At 35.3% G+C, this 27,814-nt stretch overlaps 1 protein-coding gene across 1 annotated transcript in view; it reads left to right on the top strand.

The window, feature by feature from the left end:
* The window catches only part of LOC105228966 (FMRFamide receptor), a 32,538-nt gene extending 5,254 nt beyond the window's left edge, over positions 1-27,284 (top strand). The window contains 2 exon segments of the mRNA XM_029552537.2: positions 21,355-23,518; positions 23,521-27,284. Of these exon segments, the coding sequence (XP_029408397.2) occupies positions 23,059-23,518; positions 23,521-24,725 (1,665 nt within the window). The 5' untranslated portion in view covers positions 21,355-23,058 and the 3' untranslated portion in view covers positions 24,726-27,284.
* Positions 27,285-27,814: the final 530 nt, after the last annotated feature.

The following is a 27,814-nucleotide window of genomic DNA, read 5'->3' as shown; positions in this document are numbered from 1 at the left end:
CATTCAATGAAAAAATGATATTTTTTTTATATTTTTAATTTAATTTCATTTACACTATATTTGAAACTAATATTTTATTTTATTTTATTATTTTTTTTTGGATAGAAGCAATAGAAGTTTAGTAGATGTATCCCTTTAAAAACAACGTAATAAATTAAAAACTATAATTATAATTGGATAATATAATTTAGTTTACTTTTGCTTACAAAACATAAAACAAAAAAAAAAAAATAATAAATTGAAAAAAGTTCCGAACGAACGGAAAAGTCCAAAACAAAAATTAAGATAGTATAGTGGTAAGGTTTGCGTGGCCACGAGCGTAATTCATGTTTCATTATTCGACGCAATCGTCAATGGGTTCCAGGTATATACATATTTGATAACTTATGATATATATGTATGTTTTATAGAGCGAAGAATTTGTCGGTAACATTACTATATTTTGCTTCATTTCCTATATATTTAAGTAATTAAGGGAAAAATATGTGATACGAGGGCTGCTATATATATTTCTGGCATAATAGTGAAAATAGGAATATTTATCAACGAAAATGTTTTTTTTTATTTTTTTTTTCGTTGGGTTTGGCTCGTCTTGGAAGACCCACACAATCGATTGCTGTTTTGTTTCGGGCTCATGCGCATAGACCCATGATTGGTCACCAGTGACGATCTTATAAACGTCTTTTGAAGCACCGTATTTTTTCAGCATTTCTTTACACAAATCCACACGAGCCTTTTTTTGAGCGATTGTCAAATTGTGTGGGATCCAACGAGAACAAACCTTTTTTACGGCCAAGTGTTCATGCAATATCAAATGTATGCTGGTGGGAGAAATGCATAGGCATGCCTCTATCTGAAGGTATGTTACATGACGGTCTTGCATTATCAGTTCACGTACGGCATCGATGTTTTCTGGCACAACGGCTGTTTTTGGACGACCTTCACGGAATTCGTCTTTGAGTGAGCGTCGGCCACGATTGAATTCGTTGTACCAGTTTTTCACACTGCTTTAGGATGGTACTTCATAGCCATACAAAGATTTTAGTTCATCGATGCACTCTTGTCGTGATAATCCACGTCGAAAGTTGTGAAAAATGATCGCACGAAAATGTTCACGAGTTAATTCCATTTTTTGGCCGAGATGAATTTTTTAATTCCCTGTAATTAAAACAATTCACGGTTAAATGACAAAACGTTCTGAGTGATGTTATGCTAAAAAATGTCAAACTTTCCAATGGAAATGTCAGATTGCACCTGGCAACACTTAGTGTTACCTAGGCCAGAAATATATATAGCAGCCTATGTATTAAACTGTCCCAAAACGCTGAATATGTGTAGTATATACATAGTACAATGTCAAGCAGAGAACCGAAATCATTGTATCAAGGTCTAGACCGATTTCACTATTATTCAGCCTAGTGTCACATTATTTTTAGAAAAATTGTTCAACTTATTTCTTTAAAGTGTCTTACAAATTTAGTAAGTTCAACTGTTTAAAGTCAACTACAGAGTACCACTATTTAGTTAGGGCTAGGTTCGCTTTGGTTTTAGGTGAGTTAGCGCTTGGTGAAGATTGGCACTGATTGCTTAAAATGTTGGTTTTACTCACATTTACACGTGTACATGTTTGTGAGCAAATTATTTTCAGTATTTTTCAATGTATCAGTTATATATTGGTTATATGATGAATGCGTGTGATTAACTAACGGAAAAAATCATAAAGCATTTAAATTACGCTTTAATGATTATACGCTGAACAAGTATATTTCAGTTAGGTTTTGCATGTATAAAAAAAATTAAATTAATTATTAGCGTAGCCAACTTAGTTGCCTTAACCATGTTCGTCAGTTTTCGAGATATTGATCTGAAAATTTTGCACACATCTTTTTCTCCTTAAAAAGCTGTTAATTTATCGGGACTACCAACATTGGACCACTATAGCATACTATAGCTGCCATATAAACTGATCCTGTCTGTGGTATGTTCCTGAAATTTGGGCTAGACTGTTGTCCATGCCAACGATATAAATTGCTAAGAACTTGTCCAGATCAGATTTCTATAGCACATCTCTTTATTAAACAGAAATACTTTGCAATTTTCTTACTGTAAGCTTTAAAACAAAAAATTCAATTATAAAAACATATTTCCCTGGACAAAATAATAGGTGTAAAAAAGTTTTTTCAAAATAAAAAAAAAAAAAATCAGTATATTATTTCCTTAGCCTATAAGTTTTTAATAGCCAGTATATCCTCCCTTGTTTTGGATAAGTTTTGCTATTCTCTTGGGCATAGACTGTACTAGCTTTTGACAAGTCTCCAAGGGAGTTGCATCCCACAATTCCTTAGTTTTTTGCCACAATTGCTCCTTGTTTCGAAAAGAAAAGCCTGCCAATCTCCTTTTGAGGTCACTCCACAAGTTCTCAATCGGATTGAGGTCAGGAGATTGACTTGGCCATTTCATACAGGTTACATTTGAATTTATGAGCCACTCAGATACTAACCTCGAGGTATGCTTCGGATCGTTATCTTGTTGATAACACCAGCGCAGAGGCATATTTTCTTCCGCATATGGTAGCATAATATTTTGTAATATTTCCCTGTACTCAACAGCGGTCATTGTATCCTTTATCCAAAATAATGGACCAACACCTTGCCAGGAGAAACATCCCCACACCATAACATTTCCGCCCCCATGCTTAACTGTCTTTTTGGTGTATCTGGAATCGAATTCCTTGCCTTTCGGACGGCGTACGCTTCTCATGGAATCATTTCCGCAAAGATTTATCTTCACTTCATCACTAAATAAAATATTTCGCCACCTTTTTTCTCCAGTGGGACCACACCAATCTTTATGTTCAGTAGCGAAAGTTTTCCTCTTCTGGATATTGTTCTTTCGTAGCAGAGGAATTTTTCTGGCCGTTCGCCCTGGTAGTTTAGCTTCCACCAAACGACGCCGAATTGTCCGCGAGCTTATATTAAGTCCCACCTCCGCTTCAATTTGTCGCGAAGAGATAAAAGGGTCTTTTTTTGCCATAAGTACTATACGATGGTCATCAATTGGGCAGGTTAATTTTGGACGGCCACGAGTTTCCTTCCCTTTTTTTCCTTTTAGAGCATTAGTGACAAAATTTTCTGATCGCTCTAACGTATTGGCTATGAATTTATATGTTTTCCCTTCACCACGTAGTTTTTTAACCAATTGGCGTTCTATTTCGGTGCAGTGTCTCTTGCGACCCATTCTGAAAATTTTTTGTTTGTCAGTTTATGATATTTAAACTAATATAAATTTGGAAATACTCAAATACTTACTTTGGTATGGTAAATAGTACGAATTAACAACTTCTTTACGAAAAATATGAACTACACCTATTTTAATGGCCAAGCAAAAATAAATGAACAATGATCACTCGTCACTAAAAAGCAAAATCACCGAATGAGTAATGCAAACTGTTGACACCACCATGCTACTAAAACGCGTCCATCATAAAAACATAGCGGTATTAAAAATAAATAACAGTTACAACACTTTTTGACAAAAAAATGGCATCACGCATAGGCACACCTATTATTTTGTCCATATGTGTAGCTCTCTTTAAACTAATTAAAATCAAGTTCTTATGTGAAAAATTTTTCATCAATGAACAATATTTTAGTTTCAGTGCAACCGAAGTTAACATTTTTCTTATTTATAGTTTCATAACCATTGAAATGTAAAATCGACTCCAAAGTAAAAATTTTATATTCCGGTTATTTGAGGCTTATTCCCGGTAAACTGGCCTTTTTTGAGAAGCTCCAATCCGTATTTTTTCATATATGTACATATATATGTACTTGCATAAAATTGCCCACTTAAATGTGATTGCATATACATATATACATACACATTGTGAGTGTGTATTTTATCACACATATCTGCATCTATATGTAGGTAGTCGAACATATACAGAAACATACATACATATGTATATGCATATGACATATGTCGCATTCTTTTATCTTACGCCCAATCGCCGCAAAACGGTGTGTCAACAGGCACACAAAAGCCAAAGTCTATTTATAAATAATTTCTGTGTTTCATATTCATGTATTTATTTGTGAATTTTTTAAGTTATCTGCTCGATTATTTATGCTTCTCGCTTTTTCCCAAAATAAAAAAATAGCGAAAATATATTGAAGGCGAGTGGCGGGTATATTTTTGGATAGAAGTGTGAGCCAATTTCGCGTTTACTTCAAGGAAACTAAAGTTTTCACAAGCTTATATTTTATATTGTAATACGTATTTGCATAAATGCTCTGATAAGCTGTGCTCACTTCGATTTATGTATGCAGTGTGTGTATGTTCACACAAAGTGACAAACGCATGTCATTACTCAAAGTTCTTAATTTTTCTAGCCCTTTCATTCAGTTCTAAATGTATGCAAAAATGTTTGTTTAATCGGTGCATAAAATGATGCTGCAGAAAACAATAAATGTTGCTTGTGCAATCTGCAAGAATTGAAGACCTATTATGCAAGTACATATGTCATCAAAGCAGTTGTAAGAGCAATGTTTCCAATTGTTATGTGAAAAATTCTGAGTTAAGCCGAAACATGACGGCAAAGCAGGGGACAAAAGAAAAGTTCGATTCCTTATGTGCAGCTTTCATGCTGTTTCCATGACTGGTATGTTGAGTATTTGCTTTCAGACTCATTGTTTATTTTCTTGTGCAGAATGGCATTCACAAAGAACCGATGGTAGCTTTTTCTGTCAATTTACTCGAATTATTAGATTATGTACGACGAGTCGTAATTCAGCTGAAAGAAGCATCTTTTATCTACCATACATATTAAATGTACCAAGAAATTTCCCTTAATGGCATTATTATTAGTTTATGATCATGTGCATTTGTTTGCAAGTGGGGTACGACAAAATAACAGCCAATATTAACAGTAACATCGGTAAACAACATCACAATTTAAGTTGTAGCCCTGAAATGCAAGCTTCAAAATGTTATGATTATATAACAGCTGCTCTCTGAAATCTAACTAGTCACCAAAATATCCGTAACATAATGGACATAAGCACAACAAACAAGTTTCTATAAGCCAAATACTGGTTTTGAAGAGTCGGTTTGCATTAATATACGCTATATTGGTCCAACATCAACGGTTCTGACAAATGCGCATCTTCTTAGGGAGAAAAGGACTTATGCAAAATTGTAGAATAATTTTTCTAAATCTCAGAGACTAACTCGTGTATACATAGACAAGTTCCATTTTAATATCAGCAGAGTCAGCATATGAGAAATAGTTGTCAGTAAAAACATATGTATATAATTTTGTCTTTATTTCTTGGAGAAAACCGGAAAAATTCAAAATTTATGTAGTACGTTGAAATATTTAAGTTTTTGGGATTTTTATTTTAACTTGCACAAACCAAAAAAAATTTCACGAAATTTCATGCAAACTTACCCTCTTATGCTACAAGCATAAACTTTTTTTTTTCAACATTAAGGCTTATTCCGACTTAAAAAAAGAAATCTCTAATTTTCTATAAAAAAAAATCTAACGTTCAAATATCAAAGTGAAAAAGAAGTGATCTTTATGTTTGCTGGAGTCTCTACTTTCTAATGGTATACACAATATATACATTACTATGGTAAATTTGCTCAAAAAATGGAAAAAGTTCTCCATAAAACAGTCGAAAAACTACTCAAAATTGTTTTTTATGTTACTCCCACAGAGTGTAAAGACAAAGACAGTAATGAATTTGGTCACAGCTCATTGCTTCCATATTATAAAAGCAGAATAAATGCGAAAAAGCAATGGGCTTTACTTAAATGCACAAGCATTGGTTTCTAATATGGATCGCAGAATACGAGGGCAACCAAAGAGATATCAGAGAGGATAATAATTTAAATGCTTATTTTACTAAATCACTTATTGCTAAATTGTTGTAAATAATATGTACAATTGTTGTTGTAAATCTGACGCCAACTTTTCTTGTCTTCTAACGCGTTTTGTCTAGACAGTACGGATGTGTTTTATAATTCAATTCATCAAAATTATGAATGTTATGTTAGAAACATTTTAAATGCAAGCACTCGATTGCGGCAGCAACAGTGGTCCAATATCGGCGGTTCCGACGAATGAAAAGTTTATTTTTCTACTAACGGTCCGTAACAAAATGTTCAAGGAATTCTGATCTTGGGTATTTGTAGAGTGGATCTTTTCTTTCGGATTAAGCGTCAAGTACAAAGAAGCCCAAGACTATGTCGGTTGAGGATATAAATTCCATTAGAAAACAAGTAAGGAAGGGCTAAGTTCGGGTGTCACCGAACATTTTATACTCTCGCGCGATAAAGTGATAATCGAGATTTCATTATCCGTTATTTACATATTTTTTTATTTTGCTGTAAAATTAATTAGAATTAAATTCTGAGAGATTTACCGATATTTTCGGTGAAAAATTAGGTTAGGTTAGGTTGGGCACTGAGTTCTTCGAGTTCGATATCAGGGACCTTGAAAAGTTATAGTCAATTCACAACAATTTTTCCACAAGAGATACCTCAGCTCAAATACCGTATTTATGTAAAGTTTTATTCCGCTATCATCATTGGTTCATATCATATTATACAGAGAAGGCGTCAGATGGAATTCAAAATAGCGTTATATTGGAAGAAGGCGTGGTTGAGAACAGATTTTGCCCATATTTCGTATATGTTATATATATGTTAAGAGAGTATTATATACCAAATTTCATTGAAATCTGTCGAGTAGTTCCTGAGATATGGTTTTTGGTCCATAAGTGGGCGACGCCACGCCCATTTTTAATTTTTAAAAAAAGCCTGGGTGCAGCTTCTTTCTGCCATTTTTTCCGTAAAATTTTGTGTATCTGACATTTTTTTCAACATAACCTTTGTATGGGAGGTGGCGTGGTTATTATCCGATTTTTTCCAATTTTGAACTGTATATGGAACTGTCTGAAGGAAACAACTCTAGAGACTTTGGTTGACATAGCTATAGTAGTTTCCGAGATATGTACAAAAAACTTTTTAGGGGGCGGGGTCACGCCCACTTTTCCAAAAAAATTACGTCCAAATATGCCCCTCCCTAATTCGATCCTTTGTATCAAATTTCACTTTATAATCTTTATTTATGGCTTAGTTATGACACATCTACGGTTTCCGCCATTTTGTGGGCGCCTTCGAACTTGACCTTCTTATGGAGCCAAGAAATACGTGTACCAAGTTTCATCATGATATCCCAAGTATAATTACTCAGACACCCGGATTTCAACTCTACTCGTCCCCCTGATCACTTTGGTATATATGTATAACCCTATATCTGACTCTTTTAGTTTTAGGACTTACAAACAACCGTTATGTGAACAAAACTATAATACTCTCTTTAGCAACTTTGTTGCGAGAGTATAATGAGTTTTACAAAATGATAACAAATAATGTTCCATGTTAAAAAAATAGTGAAAGTATATAATTTAGTGTTGAATTTCGAATTTAACTAGTTACAAGCGAAATTGAAGATATTTGTAACTAAAATTTGATAAACTCATCTTTTGATTATTTTAAATTTAGGTTCAATTTGGATTTAGAAAAAAACTATAAAGGTACATTCAATTTCGTTCGTACTTTGGATGTTGCGAAAACGCTAATACAAATTCTCTTTTCTGTTCATTTTGTTTATATGTATATGTTCTGATATAATATTTATATATCGTATCCTTTTCACTCTTCTCGCGAAAAAATTTATTTTCTCTTTTCGAAATATGGAGTTTTCGCGAAATATTTATTACAATTTTCTAAATATAGTATTTATAAATTTCCCTATAAGCGCATATATTTATTTTCATGTGGATTTTGCGCTCCATTCACATTTTTATGCTCTTGCAACATGTTGCTATAGAGTATATTAGTTTTTTATGTGATTCAAATAACCGTTAGGTAGGTCGAGTTAGATACAGGTTTAGGATCAAGAGACAGATTCAAATCCAAAATTCATGTCAAGTGCCATAACTAAGCACTAAAATAAATATAAAATAAAATTGGGCACCTTTGGTTTGAAAACATTTGAAAAGTGGACGTGGCCCGCGTCAAAGACATTAAATTTTACATCCAGTATGTCACATTAGGGCTTTAGAGGATCTGGTGTCAAAATAGGGCGATGGATGTGGCACCGCCCACTTTTAGATGAAATCGCATATCTAGGGACCGGCAAAGAAGTTCCACTAAAATTCTTATTCAATACCTCCCTGAGCTCCCATATACCTAATATAAAGACTTTCGAACTTCCTGATGACTTTATGCTGGATATGTCGCCCAATATTTGAGTTATCGCATTGAAAATTACAGTGCGTTTATTACTTATATCATGGCTTTCAAACATCCGGCTGACTTCACTCTATATGATTGGTACTTGTATGTGAGGTACCTTACCCAGGAACATTTGTTTATTATGTGGCGTGATAGTAGTTAATTGCTAAAATTGGATCGGTACTACCCTAACACCCATATACTTGAACTTCATATAATGATTTCATTTGTTTACCTTAAGCCGAATATGTCGCTCATTGTATGAGTTATATAGAGTATACGTATATGTACGAGGGCTGCTATATATATTTGTGGCCTAATAATGAAAATAGGAATATTTATCAACGAAAATGGTTTTATTGTTTTTCAAAATATTATCCATCAAGATTTATACACTTTTGCATGCGCTCAAACCAATTTTCGAAGCAATTTTTCCACTCCGATTGAGACACCTCCAAAACATGGTTTTTGAATTCTTCAACAGCATCTTCTGGCGACGAAAATCGTTGACCACGCATTATTTTCTTGATGTGTGGGAATAAAAAGAATTCAGTGGGTGCCAAGTCAGGGCTGTACGGCGGATGACCCATCAATTCGACGTTTTGGCCGGTCAAAAAGGCGCTGGTTTGAGCCGATGTGTGAGAGCTCGCATTGTCATGGTGCACAATGATTCGCTTTCTCTTGTTCGTTTTTCGAATTTCTCCGAAGACTTCAGGCAAACAAATGGTGGTGTACCACTCAGAATTGACCGTCCTACGTTGCTCAAGCGGAACAGTCGCCACATGACTAGTTTTGCCGAAGAAACAGGCGACCATTTGCTTCGAAGTGCTTCTTCCACGAACAACTTTCGTTGGATTTGGCTCGTCTTGGAAGACCCACACGGCCGATTGCTGTTTTGTTTCGGGCTCATACGCATAGACCCATGATTCGTCACCAGTGACGATCTTATAAACGTCTTTTGAAGCACCACGATCGTATTTTTTCAGCATTTCTTTACACCAATCTACACGAGCCCTTTTTTGAGCGATTGTCAAATTGTGCGGGATCCAACGAGAACAAACCTTTTTTACGGCCAGGTGTTCATGCAATATCGAATATATGCTTGTGGAAGAAATGCATAGACATGCCTCTATCTGAAGGTATGTTACATGACGGTCTTACATTATCAGTTCACGTACGGCATCGATGTTTTCTGGCACAACGGCTGTCTTTAGACGACCTTCACTGAATTCGTCTTTGAGCGAGCGTCGGCCACGATTGAATTCGTTGTACCAGTGTTTCACAGTGCTATAGGATGGTGCTTCATAGCCATACTAAGATTTTAGATCATCGATGCACTCTTGTCGTAATAATCCACATTGAAAGTTGTGAAAAATGATCGCACGAAAATGTTCACGAGATAATTCCATTTTTTGGCCGAGATGAATTTTTTAATTCTCTGTAAATAAAACAATTCACGATTAAATGACAAAACGTTCTGAGTGATGTTATGCTAAAAAATGTCAAACTTTCCAATGGAAATGTCAGATTGCACCTGGCAACACTTAGTGTTGCCTAGGCCAGAAATATATATAGCAGCCCTCGTATATGCTTGTATTTCAATCTTCTGATTGACGTCATACACCTTAAGGTAATTCCCTTGTTTTGAGTTCTGAAAGTTCCTAGAGTACAAATTGTTGGGTTGCACTCCAATTTAGCCTTCCGAATGTTGGTATATGTATATTGACGCAATCTTTCAAAAAGGCGTATGATCTGAAATTGAACTGTGTCATAAGTATCTCCAACAGCTTGCCTGAGTTCAAGAAGCTTTAATATACTTGTAATAAAGAGTGATTTTGTATGCGTATGCTTTTCAAGAAGAGAAGAAAAGGACTTGCAACCATGCTATCAAATTATTTCGGACAAGTGACGGCAGCAGCTCGCTATAATAAATTACAGACGATAGGCTAAATTTTTGACCACTTTTTGCAGCAATTGCGGCTCTATACATATCAGCAATAACGTGCCGAATTTTCTATTCCGTAAAACGTGAAATGCGCTCTTCTCGGCTGTTAGCGTCTACTATGCGAGCTCTCAAACAAATCAACTCCGAAAAGTGTTGCCTCATTGAAAACACTTCTGAAAATTACATTCGATATTGTGGATATATGTACAAGTACGTACACGCTATGAATTCTGGCAGAAGTTTACATTTTTCCATAATTTTTTTTACATATAAAAAATAAAGTATTTTAATGAATTTTTTTTATTTAAAAGACTGATTATATTAGTAAACATTTGTAAAATTTTCAAAAAAAAATATCAAAATGGCAGTCATTACGACGCAATTTATCCGGCAGTCCCTCGGAAAAAGGTGCATCTGCGTTGTCAGCAGAACTTCTTTCAGGATCATCAGAAATAAAAATAAAAAATACGTGTTTTAGTAAAGACAATAAACTGGGTATTGGACGAAGGAAAACAAAAAAATGAAAATTGGATTTTTAGCACACGTTTTATAAAAAAATGCAAATTTCGATGAAAATTTCTCGACATTTTTTTTTTAATAGTTGTAATTAAAAAAAAGAAAATCCTTCGTTCAAGATCTTGTAAATGATATCTCGAAGACCTGTGTAAAATTTCATCAAGATCGGTTGAGTAGTTCGCGAGAAATCTTGACAACCGACTTTGAAAACACAGTTTCGAGAAAAACGCGCTTAAAGACGGCGCACTTAGCCTAGATTGCCTCGAGCGCACAAGTTCTCAGGGTTGTATCTCCGAAAGTATTGATCAGATCAACTTGAAAATTTAGGACAATATTCTAGAAATGTTATAGAATTTAATAAGATAAAAAAAATTTTTCGATTTTTTGAAACTGTGAAACCCATGTAACCCCTTAAAACACATATTACACATGTACAAGCCTAGGGATGTTTTTGTCCTGGATTTATTCATTTTAGGCATAAGAGCATACTGTTATTAGATTTATACAGATATCTCGAATTTTGTCCGGTTTATTCTATATAAAGTCAACAGAAAGTGTGCGGAAGCTTTGAGAAGTATTGAGTTAATATGAGTATTACCAGATATATACAATATAAAGTCAACAGAAAATTTGAAAATCTTTACATTAGTTATATTTCAGGAAGTATTGATCGATTTTATTTAATTATGACACAAGGGTACATAATTATCAGAAAAGCATTCCCTTTAAATAATAATATTTCTCGCAGATTGAATGATATTTTCGCTAAAAAGTCAGTTATAGATATTGGGGTAACTGGGTAAGAAATTACATATTGTGAAAGCACTATCCTTGCTATGTTTCATTTCGTTAACGTCTTCGTTTCAGTACAGTGAAGATATCGAACGGAAACTAGGATACTCGTATTCAAGAAATAGGTGTGGCTGCAGCCCCGATTTTTTCCATATCCATAAGCAAACATTAGGCACAAAGTTTGGTTGAAGTTGGTATTCTCGCTCTTGAGGTAGAAGGTTTCACCATCAACCAATTTTCACACTAGCACCTATAAAACCACTGCCTACCATAAGTGATAAGTATAGAATTTTGAAAATTGAATTCTGAAAAGTTCCGTAACTGTCAATAGGAATTTAATAAATTAAAAAGTTTTCTGAGTTCACTGATAAAAAAATCAATAGCTTTTGCATTGGATTAGCATTAAAGAAAGACCTGCCGTGGGGTTCTATGATCGAAGTTAATAGCAAATTTGAAAGAAATGACAGCAAAAATAACTCGCCAAAATAATTAAATTAAGTATATACATAGGCATAAATAAATTTACTATTGGAAAATTAAGTAGTTAATAATATTAATGAAATGTGTCCCTCAAACTTTATAACAGTAAATACTCGGTCAGCGAAAATGCTTACAAATTTACAGGAGTTTGATTAAAATGGGTTAATGACTGAGTACTAAACACTCGAGTTCCATAGCAACAAGCATTTTACCTCAATAGTAAAATAGCGCTGTGAGGCAAAATGGCTTGCAATAGCGTATAGGGTGTCAAGGAGATAAGAGAAGTAAGCCTTACATGCAAATTTTGTCCCTACACATGAAAAAGATACAATTTATTATATGTGTTTTTATCATAGGTCTTCTAACTAGATGTAAATAAATATTACTATTAATGCATTTATGAGCTTGCTGACACCTGAACCCTGGAGGCACTGTTGTCATGAATGAAATTAATACCAAGTGCATGCACACGTAGCAGTGTAGTTAATACAAATCTATGCATAATATTTATGACCATAGGCTAATGTGAGTGCTGCAGGTAAATATATACATACTTATATATGTATAATGAAACGTTGTCAGCTCTCTAACTCGGAAATGATGTCACGACTTCTGATTGGAATCGATGAATGTGTGTATTGATTAACAATGCCCAATGTAGATAAGTCAATGTATAACACAGTAATGCGCTTAGCAAATTTTCGCTATCATGTTTAGGAAACGAACAAACACATATGGCGTACATAGAATACAGTGATGGAGAAAACAATATGTTGATATATGGCATCTGTTATTCCTGATGTTTGAAAGGTTTAAGCGAATAATGGTGTTGATATTAAGTAGATGAAAACCAATGTATGATTTACTCCAAAGCCTTTTGTTTTCTCGAATAAATCGTATTTACACTTAACGTTTTTCAAGTCTCAAAACTTTTGAACGTAATGGTCATGATTGTTGTTCTGTTCGGCCAATTAGCAGCGGTTACAGAAATTGTGGTTTTATATATAATACATTAAAATGATCATTCGAATCAACTCGTAATTTTGATCAATTTTATATGGGTATACAACTATTTGGTTAGGCCCAAAATATTGTCCAACTATGGAAAAGAAATACTAAGCCTTTAGGAGACCCATTATGAAACCACCGACACAATATTCTCGTACTTTCTCATGCCCTCTCTAAACGTCCCTTTGCTTTTGATGAAGGAAAATCACTATATTCTAGAAACCGTTCAAGGTTTATCGTTAAATCTGTTGTTAGATCCCGGAATGCGTAATATTGGTTCCAGTGCCATGCTTGTCAGCATAGCTTCCTACCACTTCCACTGGCTCTGGGAATATTTTCTTCAGGAGGTCCCTCATCCAGCACACCAATGATAATTTGTTTCTAGGCAACATCAGTCAACGAATTAGCGGACGCACAACCTCTGTTTTCGGCACTTTGGCTGATGGCTTAGACTTTTCACCAGACTCCTGTCACTTGGCTGTTGCTGCTAGTGATTCGAGCTTAAAATTAGGTAGAAGTGCTTTCGCATTGCATCGAAGCAAGTAGCACGCACGAGACTTCTCAGTCATCAACCTTAGAAATTGGCCATTATTTGGCAGACACACTACGAAACTTTTGACATCTCCCTCCCTTCGCTGGGTTGTAAGCATACCTTGGCTACTAGGTTTGGTTTTTGCTGCCGCTGGTTTTGTTACCTTACTGGAACTAAGCTTAACTTCGGCCTCAGATTTTAGGCCAGCCTTTGCCACTGAAGCGAGCTGAACTGCTGTATTTGGGCCGGCTTATTTCGAGCTCAACGCTCACCTCTTTTCTAATTTGTTCATCAGGAAAACCGATCCTCTTTAGTTGTTTTATATTTTTGTTGTTCTGGTTCATAGCTGGTCCAACGTGCGTAGGGAAAGTAGATCCGCTTTCCATAGTCCCTGTTACGTAAGTCAGATTATCTTATTACGCGCCAGGTATTCGTTAACACCGTTCGTAACTGAAATATTTAAAAGTCAAACCTGAGCTATGTATACTAAACACCTACCAACTGCAATATGAGCATGAACATATGATATTTAAGGAGACAATAATCGAAAACGTATCAAAAAATAAATAAAAGAAAAATACTTTTATTTTAATTCAGAGTTATTTTGACGTTTTGAAATTTGTGTATTGATCTGGGTTGCTGTCAGTTAATGTTCGGCTTGACGCTTGGAGCCGCAGGTAATTTTAAAACTTTGATTTAAGAGCAATTTTGCTGTATATTGAGTCAGATTCGCTAGCAAAGTTTAATATTTGTGATTTCTATCCGCGATTGTCTGAGAATTTCTCGTTAGCATTTTCACCCGTATGTTGAGACGGCTCCAATACTGTGATTTTTTTTCTTATGTAAGTGAACCTGACCTCAGAATGATGACTTCATTGTTATTACTAGTGTATTTGATGTATGTATATATTATTATAATTGACAATTGAAATACACTACTTTTATATAACTTCAGAATAATTTAGTATATAAATCTAACAAATTTTAATTTGAATATGGCAAAATATAACCAATAGAAAAGCATAACGCATCAAAAATTCCATATATAATTGGTACAAATGCAATTTGCTCGAACTAGTCCTTTTTGGTTGAGTGAACTTGTTAATTTCACTCAAATGTCGTTTAATTGAATTTTAATGCTATTTAAGATCTTCTTTATTAAAAAAAAAATATCTTTGAGTGGGAAAGCAAAACAAATGCTTTTGAAAGATATTTAAAGAATTGCCCGTTGCGTTTCAGATATTTTGATCACCTTTCTGACAATTTGTGGATATCATGCCAATAGAAATGGTCGTCTTTTGAAGCAAGCCAATCAGACGCCCAGAGCTCCTTGCTTGTTTGTTAATAATATTATTTTACTCGGCATTTTTAAAAATGTTATTGTTGTTGTAATTATTATTGTGTCATAAAAATTTCATATCCGAATCGACCATAATTTTGATTTGTGTTGGAACAAGTTGGTACGTCTGGAATTGGTCAAAGCCACAAAATAGGGTTCAAACTTATGTTTACTGCCCATAATGTTAATATCAGCAATTTTGGAAATTTATTTAATAAATTATTCAACTAACCGAGATATTAATGGTGAATGATGGTTGCATTTTATCGTCATCCTTTGACCATAAATTGTGGCTTGTCCCAAAAGTTTATAGTAATATTTATGGTAAAATTAGAAAATAGTGTTGCAATATTTGTGTATTATACTAATAGTAATGTTGTTGTTAGAATGGAAGCGAGAAGCGATGCTATAAGATGGCTACTTCTAGCCATGAAGCGCTGCATGTGTCTTCTTATACAAAAAACGCTCAAAAGTTGCCATAGTGAGAGCGAACACCAAAGCGACTTTCGGCGACGTCAAAAGGACAAAGCGACAAAGCAGGTTGTGTAATGGTTTCTCGCTTGAAATATTTTTGTTAGATACCCAATACTACAAGTTGAAACCAATGGATTAATGAAGAAACTCTTTGTAAAGTCATGTGATACGCACAAACGAAATTTCTGTTTTAATCAATTTACCATTCGAAAACAGCAAACAAATATTAATATTGCTGTTTTCGAATGGCAATCCATTGGTTTCAACTTGCAGTATTGGGCAAATTAGGTGGGCAGAAAGCATTTCATTGTCTGGGAATGCAACTTTGTAGCAATACTGTTTATACAACTGTCTAAGCTTAGATCTCGCTTTTGGCTCTTCTCGTTTTTTGTTAAGAATGGCTATCTTAAATTTTCCATAACAGCAATATTTTGAGCAACAACAACACAGCAGGCAAAAGAAGATAAGCTAGATGCGTGATTTGTTTCACATTTCCTTTGTTGATATAGAGCGAATAAAGTGCGTCGGCTACAAGCAACACTTGATAGCTTTAGTCAAAGCATTGCAACTCTCTGAAGCAGTAAAACATTTATCTCCCATGATTAAGTGGATTTTTATAGCGCTAGCAGAGAACTTAATTGCTTTGCTCTTGGATGGCGAAGAACGTTTCAGCGAACCTATTTCCAAAGTTATATTAAACAATAAATCTAAGCGCCTCCTACGATGCTATTTGGTCTTACTATCGCTTGGGAGTGTACAAGCGTATTGTCTACTACCTTTGATTACTGTTATATTCTACTACGCGCTTTCTCTCCCCACGTACTTTTATTAGTGTGCTTTTGGCGAGGTCAGACATTTAATGGCCAGTCAGCAGTCTCCTCACTCCAAGTCACATCGAATTATATTGGCAATGCAATAATGGGATAAAAAACGGCTAAGCCGAGGCGCGTGCACTCCTGAATGAAGCATGGGACTTTATATTTGTGTGTAATATTGAGCTTGTGTTTCATAGCAATATTCATTTGCTCCATATATTATTGAAGAACATACCAGCGGTATTTTGAGGTGATGGAGCTTTGGATCAAAATATCAAATTAAATAGCAAACTTGTCTAAAATATTGGGCACCGTTAATATATGAGCGTTTGATTTGACGCCATTGATGATTAATTTGCATCAAATATTCATTGAAGAATAGTTCGCAAAACTTTCCCAAAAGGACTACTGGCGACAATATCAATGATTAACAAGAAAGACTTCGAATTTCGGTTACTCAGACGATGGAATACTCTTTACAAAATTTTCTTCAGGCCCTTTGGGTTTAGTCAGCCATCGAACTAAGATCCTTCGGCAAGGTCTTCCATAAAGTGCATAGCATAGATCTATTTGTTGTATACGATGGCTGATGAACTTCTTCGGATTTTTTTCGATATTTTGCTTCACAGCAATAGCATCTCTGATAATGTACATTTGATACTAGAGTAAACGTGGTTCGAAACCGATCCAAGGTTGCTCGAAATACGGATTCTGATGGGCGATTATAACAATAGAATGATGAACGCGAGTACCTATGTTACACGAACTGAACCATTATTTTGACAATACATTTGCTCTATTTATAAGCGTCTAAAAAATACTCCTTACATTGAAAGCCCTCACTTCAGTATCGTTCTATAAATTGAAAAGATGACAAGCTTCTGTTTATCTCTTAATTTCCTTGTTTACAAACGTATAACATACTATAATTATTTATGTATCTGATATCTGATATTATTTTAACTTTATGTCAATTATTATAAGAAAAGATGCATTTACAAGCATAAACTTTCTCATTCAAAAGGAACATTCCGGAAGAAATTGTTTTCTGCTGGGTATATGTATTTATACACACAGAGGCACTCACATATTCACTTATAGCAATTTGTGTGAAGTCACGTCTGTTGACTCATTGGCGACCATTAGCTGCCGCAAATTGTGTCATTTGGTCTTTGTGCCGCCAATAAGGCTGGGCAACGTTTTCAGTAATTGACTGCAATAGAAAGTCGAACACCAAATCGTCAATATTTACAGTGTAAATAAAGCGCAAATAACCTTAATCTGTACTTATTTTGTTATGCTTGTAATTAAGAAGCAATTACTTGGAATTTATGAAGCAATTGGGTTCAATTCGAACACATTTGCGACCTTGAATATGCCAAAATCGACGCTGCGCCGAGTCAATTTGAGTTTAACGCAAAAGGTTTGGGCAATCTAAATTTCTCTATGCAAACGACAAAGCCTAAGGCTTTTGTGCAACTGATTCACACAACTGGCGCCCACTCGATTGAAGTCGTTATTTATACTAATGCTGTCATGCATATTAGAGTTCATCAAACATACTCAGGCGCATTAGCTTACACACCCTAGCACTTATTTACCGGCGCATGTGATAACATCTGTACACAAGTTCAAATGATTCATAAATTTTTCAACAGATATCCTTTTATGATATCAACACAAGTATGAATGTGTGCGAGCGTTAGGCAGACATGGTGAACCTGAGGCTTTCTGCACTAAGCATTCGCACGAAAAATAATAAGCATAAACCAGAAAAACTCCAACGGAATCGCTTTATTTTTTTCTATCGCAATACTGTGCTCTTGTGTTAAAATTAATAAAAGTTGGGTCACTGATTCACCTAAATACCATAAACCTAATATAGATTTTCGAACTTCAGCTTGATTTTACATATATGTTTGGGTAATCTGACGGTGTGGACACTATAATAATATGTGGCAATATAAATTGATTTTCAGGACTTCCGGTCTGCGACAGACCAACATACAGTTGGTTTTGAGTAAAACATTCTTTCGTAGGCCAATCCCTACTAATTCAAAAATCTGGCCTTGGGACTTGTTTATAATTAGAGCGAAAGATGTTTTCACCGGAAATTGAAGCCGTTTAAATGGGATTGGCAGATCACTTGGGATCATCGGAATTCTCGGTATTTGAGCTAGTACAATTAAATAGTTCTTCAATTCCTTCATAAGCAACCTTGTCGCGTTGCACATGCTTGGAGGACTTATATTTCTCAAAAGCATAATTGGAAACTCAATTTTTAAAGCCAGTTTATGTGGTGGCAGTCCAGAAGGGTTTAATGAATTTAAAAACTCCTGGGGATAATGGGCTGCGTGTTCGATATTAGTCTCGGTGTCTATTGATTTGTATTTTTTAATTTCTTCGTGATCTTTTATAATGATTCGTACAATATCTCGATGTCAAGGTGTACTGCATCTATTAAAATTTCTAAACTATGGACTATTTGACCTAAAGACTCATTCAGGAGAATATACCAATTGCGTCTGATATTTGGAGTGGGGAAAATTCCTTCCCCAAGTTTAAGCAGTTGCTGAGGAAAATCACCAACAGTGATTCCATGAAGATGAGCTCTCATATTCGTCAGTCGTTTTATATTTTCAATTGAAGTCAATAAGGGCGACGATATTAAGCATGCTTAGATGATATCTGCTCGCGTACCTCCGTTACACAATGTTTTCACCAAAAATTTTAAGGGATTATATTATATTTATTTAATCTCTTCACTACTCTAGCCGCTCTCACTGTCGTTGGACAGATATTTTTGCCATTCAACAATTCACATCGTATAATATTTATTAAAAGAAAACATTGTTTTATAGTATTTTGTTATAAAAGCCGTCTCCTTTTAAATATTTTCCCTACTATGGAAATAATGGACGCAATTTTTTTATTTGGGAAATCGACTTTCAGGTGAACTCAGATACACTGCGTTGGTTGTTTAATAATAGATTTCCAATGCTCACAAGTAGATAGCGCAAAATCAAAGTCGCACAATGAGATTTTATGAAGTGGTTTTGAAGTGTGATTTTTTCATGGCGAAATCTTGTTAAATTAGTAGTAGTTAGTAGGAAAAGCTACTCAACAGCCGAAATCGTGTGATTAAGTATCGGTTTGAACATGGTATTAATCACAGGAAGAGTCTGCGGAAATCTCTAGCAAGTACAAAAGTTATCCCGCCCATGAGAGCAAATGAGTTTGTAAGATCTTTTAATTTTCTGTTCACGGCCTCTGTATGGGCTTTATGGCTCATCGAGCATTCATATCACTTATCAATTAGGCGTCTTGCAATAGTTAACCAAAAGGACCATTTTTGCGGATATAACATATTGATTGTTGTTCAAGATTTATGGAGAAAGAAAGCTTAAAAGATAAATGAGCAGCTTTTCCATCCTTTATAAGAGTTGGAGCAATTTCTGACGAAGCAACTGCTATCGCTGTCTTCGCTGATTGTCTTATTTTAGCAAATATTAAATTTTCAATAAACGCCTTGCCAGTGCCTTGGCGCAAAAATGTTGTTTTTGTTATAATTTACGTTTTAATTCCCGCCCTTATCAGCGCGTTGCAGTTTAGCTAAATGTTAAATAACATTCTCTGTCTAAATTTAACATTATCTGTTATAAGTAAGTAATGCATTTTATTTCTTAATTAACGCTCGTAAGTCGGTTAAATATCAAAATTTTCTGATTTTTTTTGTTTACAAACCATCCTCATTGGTTCAGGCCATTTTTCACTTCAAGCAATAATTTAGTCAGCTGTAGCGAACAGACCATAATCCAACTTATTTTTATATATCAGATATAAGTATTTTCATCCGGCTGACTAAATATACTGGATAATATGTTCAATCTTTGAGATTTCTTAAAAAAAAACTTTTTTTGTGATTATTCAATTGTTTGTCTGACTATTTTTTGACCATAGTAGTAGACTAAATTTTAAACATTAAATAACAGTAATGATTAATCAAAGCTGCCTTTCTGACTTCTTCTTCTTCTTCTTTACTGTCGTAGACAATGCTTAGGCGGTTACAGCCGAGTTAGTAACAGCGCGCCAGTCGTTTCTTTTTACAATGTGGCATCAAAAGGAGATACCGAGTGCAGCCAGGTCCTTCTCCACCTGATCACTCCAACGGAGGTTTTCCTCTTCCTCTACTCCCCCGGTGGGTACTGCGTCGAAAACTGTCAGAGCTGGAGTGTTTTCGTCCTTTCGGACGACATGATCTAGCCAGCATAGCCACTGTTTTTTAATTCGCTGAACTATGTCATACAGCTCATCGGTCTCTGCGACTAAACAACTCAACACTAAAGTTGAATTCGCCGTGGCCAACGCGTAAAGAATCGCAGAACTTTTCTCTCGAAAACTCGCAACGTCGACTCATCAGATGTTGTCACCGTCCATACCTATGCACCATATAGCAGGACGGGAATTATGAGCCAATTATAGAGTTTGGTTTTTGTTCGTCGAGAGAGGACTTTACTTTTCAACTGCCTACTCAGTCCGAAGTAGTACCTGTGAGCCAGGGATATTCTGCGTTGTGTTTTGAGACTAACATTGTTGGTGGTGTTTATATTGGTTCCTAGTCAGACGAAATTATCATATTATCTACGATTTCAATGTTATGACTGTCAACAGCGACATGGATACCTACTGTTTGTTTTGTCGTGCGACGACTATTTGTTTCACAGGAGATATTTCGTCTTGGCTTCATTTACTAACAGAACCATTTGCTTCGCTTCCTTATCCATTCTGGAAAAAGTAGACTAGCAAACTTAAGTACTTTTTTTGATAATTAAATGAAATTGATAAAACTATTGTCTTTATTCCAAGAGGCAGCTACATGACCACCAACTGTTAACATAAGTAGTGTCTATAGCATGTACATAGAGATTTCAGAAGCCGCGTCTCGTAACTGTTGAACTCTAGATTAAATTCTATACTAGAAAAATGTTTAAGGCACATTGTTAGTTATAAGTTACTGATATTATAATTAAAAAATAAATAAATAATAAATAACTAAAAAATCAGTTATTTAATGTTTTCTATGTTATTATACATTTAAAAGCTGCAAATAATTTAACTTTGAATTTTCTCATATTTTTTGTTGCAGCTCGCGCTAACATAAACCTTCAATTGCCAATCCAATCCACCAGCATACTTGTGATATTTAAGTGGTTGCAACTACAAGTTTTCAATGCAACATACCATTTGAGTTCAGTGCACGATTTGGATGACGACTGAGCGACCGTGGCGACAAGCTTCGCGAAATGGGGAAAAACTATCAAGTCATAAAAGGGAAACGGCAAACCAAACTGACGCTGGTGACAAGCGATTGAAAATACTACAAACTCACAAACAAGTGAGAGAAATGCTCCCTAGGAGACGTTGACTAGCGTCATATCCTTACAGTAAACCAAACTACAAAAAGCAACGGAAGCTGAAACTAAACTGAGGAAATACATACCTACATATGTATGTATAAGCACTTTTACAGGGCGATTTAGTAAAACTGTAGAATCTTCGCTTGAAATCAACTTGAAACGCACATGCACAGCATAATACTGAATAAAATAAAACTAATGGAGCGCGCAGAGCGAGATTTTTTGGCGCAAAGAGAGCTGTGGCTGTACCAGAACTACCAACTTGCAATCGCGGGATGCAATGAAGAATGCTTAATATTGGTAATGCATAAAATTTTGAAATGCCAGAGTTAGACAGGAAATAGCAAAGCTTTTGAAATATATATAAAGGATTTATTAAACAGCGAATTTGTCCAAATTCTTATATTTGCTCACAAGTGATTATTAAAATTTATTCCGCTGGAGGGTTGTGAATACCTTTGAGTGCCTTTTAATGCCTCATACTTTGCAGAAAAATCTTACTAAGACGTAATAAGAGGATGCGGCAAGAGATTACTGATATAAATAATGAAATTGAATATTTTAGCGTTGAATAATTATTAAAAACAAAAAATAAAAGGATTGATTAAAAGTAGTAAAAAGTTAAATAAAAAACTAAAAACAACAAATGTAAAGTTACCATAAATAGTTACGCTCCAAAGAAGCAGCTTTATAAGCTCAAAATAACGTTGCAATTGTTTTTGTTAAAATGTATAACATGAGTGAAAAATTATATAAATAAGCTGCAACAATTTTAAGCACGTTTTTCATTGAATACTGTACTCTAGGTTAAGGCCAGTGTTTTGTGATATTTTCAAGCTTTACTTGTATGCAAAAGATTGAAGTTTTGTAATCTTAATTACAAAAATTAAAGGAGCTTTACATTATATATATATACCAAAAACGGAAAATTAAAAAAAAAAACTAATAATAATTAAAAAAGACAACTGAAAGCGAAACTTAAAGGAATAGTTTAAAGCCTGGAGCTGTACAGAATATATTGCTAAGAGTTAAGACCAAAGACGGTGCAGATGCACAAGAAGAAATTATAAGTTTCTATTGAATTTAGAATTATTTTGGCAGCTAGTTTATAATATTTAAACAATAAAAATTAGCTTAGCTCTAGCATAATTTGTAAATACTTAGCGGTACGAGCCTTTTGGTCCAACGACTAATAGTACATCGATTTGAAAAATATATTATTTTCTTGCCCAATTCCGCCAGCAGTTACTTTTGTTGGCGTAACTGTTTCTGTGAGTGTTTCTGATATATTCATAACTTAAAATTAGCAACATTAACTAACTAACTGCTTAGTACAGGCGCGACTCGTTCTTTTCTCCATACTTAAATCGTCTTAAGTTAGAATAAATTCGATTACCCAGTGCGCTTGTGGCCTCACTTCTTATCGCAGACCGATGACTGAACTCAATGCGACGCACGGATTCGACCCGCACATTTTTCATACACTAAAGTCATCTCCACGCATACAGGATCTGCTACGCCAAGAGCCCGCTTTGCTACCGCCCGCTGATGTTGTTGTGGATAGTTCGACGCATGATTACGATGCGGCGCCGATCAATTTGCAAGATTTCATACAGAGTGTGTCGGACAGCAATGTCTTCGTTGAGTATATTGCACCCACAGATTCTACAATATACTCACTCGGCAAGAGCGCTGCGGACGACGGCACACTCTTTCCCCAGTTGACAGAGAATTTCACCTTCCACAATTTCTACAGCAACCAGTCGAATAGCACACATTGTAAGGATGTCTATCATCCGGATGACGACACCCGTCTAGAGTTTTGGGTTTGTGGCGTTGTATTGAATATTGTCGGCATATTCGGTATTATTGGCAATATCATCTTCATGATTATACTTCACGTCCTCAAATGCGTTCCAGCAAAAATTATTTGCTCATTGGCTTGGCGCGTTGTGATACGACTTTGATCATCACATCCATGTTGCTCTTTGGCATTCCCTGTGTCTATCCATATTCGGGTTATTTCTTCTATTATTACAACTATATTTATCCGTTTATATCACCGTCAATCTTCCCCATCGGCCTGACAGCGCAAACGGCTAGCATATACATGACGTTCACCGTGACTTTGGAGCGTTATGTGGCCGTTTGCCATCCGCTCAAGTCGCGTGCGCTTTGTACTTATGGACGCGCCAAAATCTACTTCATTGTTTGTTGTATACTATCGTTGCTGTACAACCTGCCACGCTTCTGGGAAGTTATGACGGTGAGTTACCAGCCTGAGGGTAGTGAGATAGTGTATCATTGCTTACGACCGTCGCCTTTACGACAAAATCAAACTTACATCAATATCTACATACATTGGTGTTATCTGATTATCAATTATATAATACCATTCCTCACGTTAGCCATACTCAATTGTCTGATCTATCGCAAAGTGAAGCGTGCGAATCGCGAACGACAACGTTTGTCGCGCTCCGAGAAGCGAGAAATTGGCTTAGCGACTATGCTGATCTTCATCGTAATTGTCTTTTTCCTACTAAACTTTCTTGCGCTTGTCGTAAATATCGATGAGGCTTTCTACAATAAAATCGATCACTCACTAACGAAAATCTCCAATTTGCTGGTGACGATCAATAGTAGTGCGAATTTCTTAATTTACGTCATTTTCGGCGAGAAGTTCAAACGTATTTTCTTGTTGATTTTTTTCAAACGCCGCCTCAGCCGCGACCAACCCGATCTTATTCACTACGAGAGTTCTATATCGAACAACGGTGACGGCACAATAAATCATCGTTCATCGGGCCGGTTTTCACGACACGGTACGCAGCGCAGTACAACAGGCACGTACCTGGTTACCGGCGGCGGCTCGAACAACAGTACTTTGAAGAATGTGCGTTTGGTACAGACCGGTTCGCCCGGTGTGGTGAAGATCAAACGCAATCGGGCGCCCTCGCCGGGACCGGTCGTGTACTACCCGGCACGCGACAGTCAACGTACAACTGTTGTGACGCCGGTGGCGTTGGCGTCGAACAACAACACGGCACTAAGCTGTGATTGGATTGACGCCAAGAACGGACAAATGACTTCGGGGATCTGAAAGCATGCGATCAGTTCAGATACGGTTGGAGGCGGCGAGTGTGTATTTGTAGCGAAAGGGTATAACTGTAAACGAGGTTTAGTTGTTCACGTATGGTTTGGTTAAAGGTCATCCGCTTGATATATACGTACTGATATGTTAACCAAGCGGTGTTATTACGACAATAAATAATAATATAATGTAATTACTTTTGAAAAATTCTTTTTAAACCACAGACTTCTTTCTTTTAAATGGTAGTACAAGTCAGTTAGCGTCTGTAGTCTCAGTCTTTCAGTATTTGAGACTTCGATCTGGAGTTTTGCACACATACTTTTCTTCTCAAGAAACTGCTCATGTGTCGTGAGGAGCAGTCATCGTTTATGCCTGCGCTTGGCGCGAATTTTTACAGACTTTGTGGCCTTAGAATCGATAGCTCCTCTAGTGAATTATACCGTTGGGATCCCAGATGCTTACAACATAATTGTGCCAATGCGGTACAAGTGCACAAGAGATGCTCCGTTGTCTCAATGCACCATGGCTCTAGACATATCTTACAGTCTGCTCACTCTGTCAGTCCCATTCCGCGAGCATGTGTCGCCACCAGTCAGTGACTTTTTAGTATTCCGTTTATGTTCCTACAGCCTCTTTAGTTGAGTGCAAATAGAAATTTCATGTACTTCCGATCTATCGTTTTGCACAGGACTTTTGCAGTTTTGCAACGAGGTAGCTCGTTCCTTCGAGTCATGATTTTCTTCACCATGCGTCTGTCGAGATCGTCGTATAGACAATACATGGCTTTCCCAATGTTTATCACATTTTCGGGTGTTGGTCGTATAACAATCTTGGCAATCTCGTTCACTGTTTCATTTCCCGCGTTGTATTTGTAGCTTGGCACCCAGTAAAAGTGAAGTTACTTGCTTCTGGCAACACTTTCAACTGCTGTCCTGCTTCCAAGACCCTTTTGCTGGTTGGTCGATATGCGATACGAGGTTACTGTCTTGATAGCTGCTTGGCTGTCTACGTGGATGTTGACTTTTTTCTGCATAACTTTTATTGTTAATTCGATTTATACCTTCCATATTAATTTATAATTTCTTAGTCATAACTTTTCTCCGAAAAATACTCCACAATAAAAAGCAGTAAAATAAAATAAAATGTAATACTACAGTACAGGCAGATTGCTGTAAAGTCCAATACAGATGACAAACGAAGCTTTTTACAACAATTTCTTCAATGTTAAATATCTCATATGGTATATAAATGTCAAATGCTTACATTTTTAGCAACAACTAACTGTTAATAAACTGACGAATTTATCCAACCTATCCGTGTACTAGTGGCGCTAGCCAAGCACTTATATATGCAAATGGATTTGTGCACTCGTGGCCACGCAAACCTTACCACTATACCTTCTTAAAAATATTTTAGGTATTTTTCGTTCGTTCGGGATTTTTTTAAATTTATTTATTTTTTTTTTGATATTTTTGGTAAGCACAAATTAACTTAATATTATTGTCTAAATATAATTTTTAATTTATTACGTTTATTCAGTAAAACACAAATTAGCTTTTCTGTGCTTATACACAAGCGGGCGCTTTTATTGTTTCGAAAGTGATATATAAAATAAACTAAAATATTAATTTCAAATATAGTGTAATTGAAATTAAATTTAAAAAATAAAAAATATAATTTTTTCATCGCATGTCAGTCTCTTACATTTCGAGCTTGTTTTGTAAAGCTCACTAGCTTTCAAATGACTATGTCTATAAATGAATATGTTTTGATTTTAATTTTTAATATTTTTGATGAATAACATGTCATTAACTTATTTCTAGGTAAAAAATTTCTATACCGCTATAAAGTGTTGAAAATTTTTAGTGGTAAGGTTTGCGTGGCCACGTGTGTAAATGCAATGCGCCCACGCGTTATGCGTACTCGTATCTACAACCTATTTACAGTTAAACCGTTTCATGAATTATGCACACTTTCGCTACCTTTGAATTTATAAATGTATAAATATGTATGTATGTATTTAACTGTATCTATGTAAAGGAAAAAAAAATTGTAAAATATTAGCGCAAAATCTTAGCCGTAAAACTTAGTATAAATATTATAGTTAATTATTTGAATAGTTAAATCTCCAAATGTGAAGTAATTTTCTGAATACACACCTATAAATTTACATATGTACATATATAAAGATATAAAGGACAAATTCTAGGCTAAGTAAACGAATATCAAAATGTTCATGTAACTTTTTGAATTTTATTCAAACGATATATTTATGTGTATCTATTGTTACGCTGATAATATTTAATAAAGAAAAAATTATTAAAGAAACAAATAATAGTTAATAATTGGCTAACTACATACTATTTATAAAATACAAGGTCGCGCCACTCGAACCACAAACAAATGTCATGTACACTAGTAACGTAAATGGTGTTTTTTTAAACACGCAGCGTTCAAAAAATAAATAAAACGCATAAAATTTAATATTACAGAAACGAATCTTCATTTTGATAATAAATATGCACGGCTTACAAACGTTGCTCCGGAGTAAGTCTGTGCATTATGGAATGGCCTGGCAAATCAAGTATAAACCTAATAACAACTTTCAACAGAATCAAACCCGAAAACATATTGCCTTGTTGAAAAACATGCGTCTAAAAAAACACCCACTGCGATAGAATTGATATCTCTTTGGTCAAACAGAATTACAGCACAGCTGAAATTTGAAACAGCAGTTACCACATAATGTAATGTTGTTTGGAATAATTAAAGCATACAAATAAATCAAAATTACAAAGTTTTAAATCATTTCAACGAAATATGTATAATTATACACTATGCTGAAACGTGTTTTTATGTTTTTGATTTTTTTGTATCATAATTTTGCAACAATCAGAATGGAGAACCATTTACGTCACAATATTGCGAATGGCATGGCCTTGTATTTAATGGACATTGTTAATGGACATTGTTAAACACAGAATCTTTCAGAATCTTTGAAATCAAACAATAAAACCTATTTTAAAGAAACCAAAGTGTGTACTTTATTTAATAATCGCAATTTGGGGTGAGTATTATACTAACCGAATGTCGAGGTC

The sequence above is a fragment of the Bactrocera dorsalis genome, chromosome 5 (genome assembly GCF_023373825.1).
Source record: "Bactrocera dorsalis isolate Fly_Bdor chromosome 5, ASM2337382v1, whole genome shotgun sequence".
NCBI lineage: Eukaryota > Metazoa > Arthropoda > Insecta > Diptera > Tephritidae > Bactrocera > Bactrocera dorsalis.
The sequence above is the reverse complement of the archived record's forward strand: the minus strand, read 5'-3'. Positions and strand labels throughout refer to the sequence as shown.